The sequence below is a fragment of the Eimeria mitis genome, genomic scaffold (assembly GCF_000499745.2).
Source record: "Eimeria mitis Houghton genomic scaffold, Emh_scaff4727, whole genome shotgun sequence".
Lineage (NCBI taxonomy): Eukaryota > Apicomplexa > Conoidasida > Eucoccidiorida > Eimeriidae > Eimeria > Eimeria mitis.
The window spans coordinates 2,878-3,370 of record NW_013573031.1 but is presented as its reverse complement, the minus strand read 5'-3'; the positions used below and the strand labels follow the sequence as shown (position 1 = coordinate 3,370).

At 59.8% G+C, this 493-nt stretch overlaps 1 protein-coding gene across 1 annotated transcript in view; it reads left to right on the top strand.

Moving 5' to 3' along the window:
* Positions 1-207: 207 nt before the first annotated feature.
* Positions 208-493, top strand: part of EMH_0077270 (uncharacterized protein) — a gene marked incomplete at both ends in the record, with an annotated part of 3,095 nt that continues 2,809 nt past the window's right edge. Inside the window, one exon of the mRNA XM_013499839.1 lies at positions 208-493. Coding sequence (XP_013355293.1) covers positions 208-493 — 286 coding nt within the window.

Sequence of the window (493 nt, the reverse complement as noted above, 5' to 3'; positions counted from 1 at the left end):
GCAGCAGCAGCAACGGCAGCAACTCGAAGACGAACTAAAAACAGAGCTGCGGCGGCAGCTGCAGGAGCAGCTGCTGCTGAATAGGTCTCTGAGGCAGCAGCTGCAGCAGCTGCAGGCAGAGGATGAGCTGCAGCAGCTGCAGCAGCTGCAGCAGCTCCAGCAGCAGCAGCAGCAGCAGCAGCAAATAGAGCAGATGCAGCAGTTTCAATGGATGCAGCAGCTGCAGCAAATGCAGCAGCTGCAGCAACTGCAGCAGCTGCAGCAACTGCAGCAACCCGCAATCCAGGAGCAGCAGCAGCAAGCGGGGCAAACGCAACACCAGTTGCTGCAGCGGCAGCTGCGGTCTCCAGTACAGCAGCAACAGCAGCAGCTGCAGCAGCAGCAGCAGCAGCAACCGCAGAAGCAGCCGCAGCAACAGCAGGAGAAGCAGCAAGCGCAGGAGAAACAGGAAAAGCAGAAAGAGCAGCGACAGCAACGGCAGCAGCAGGAGCAA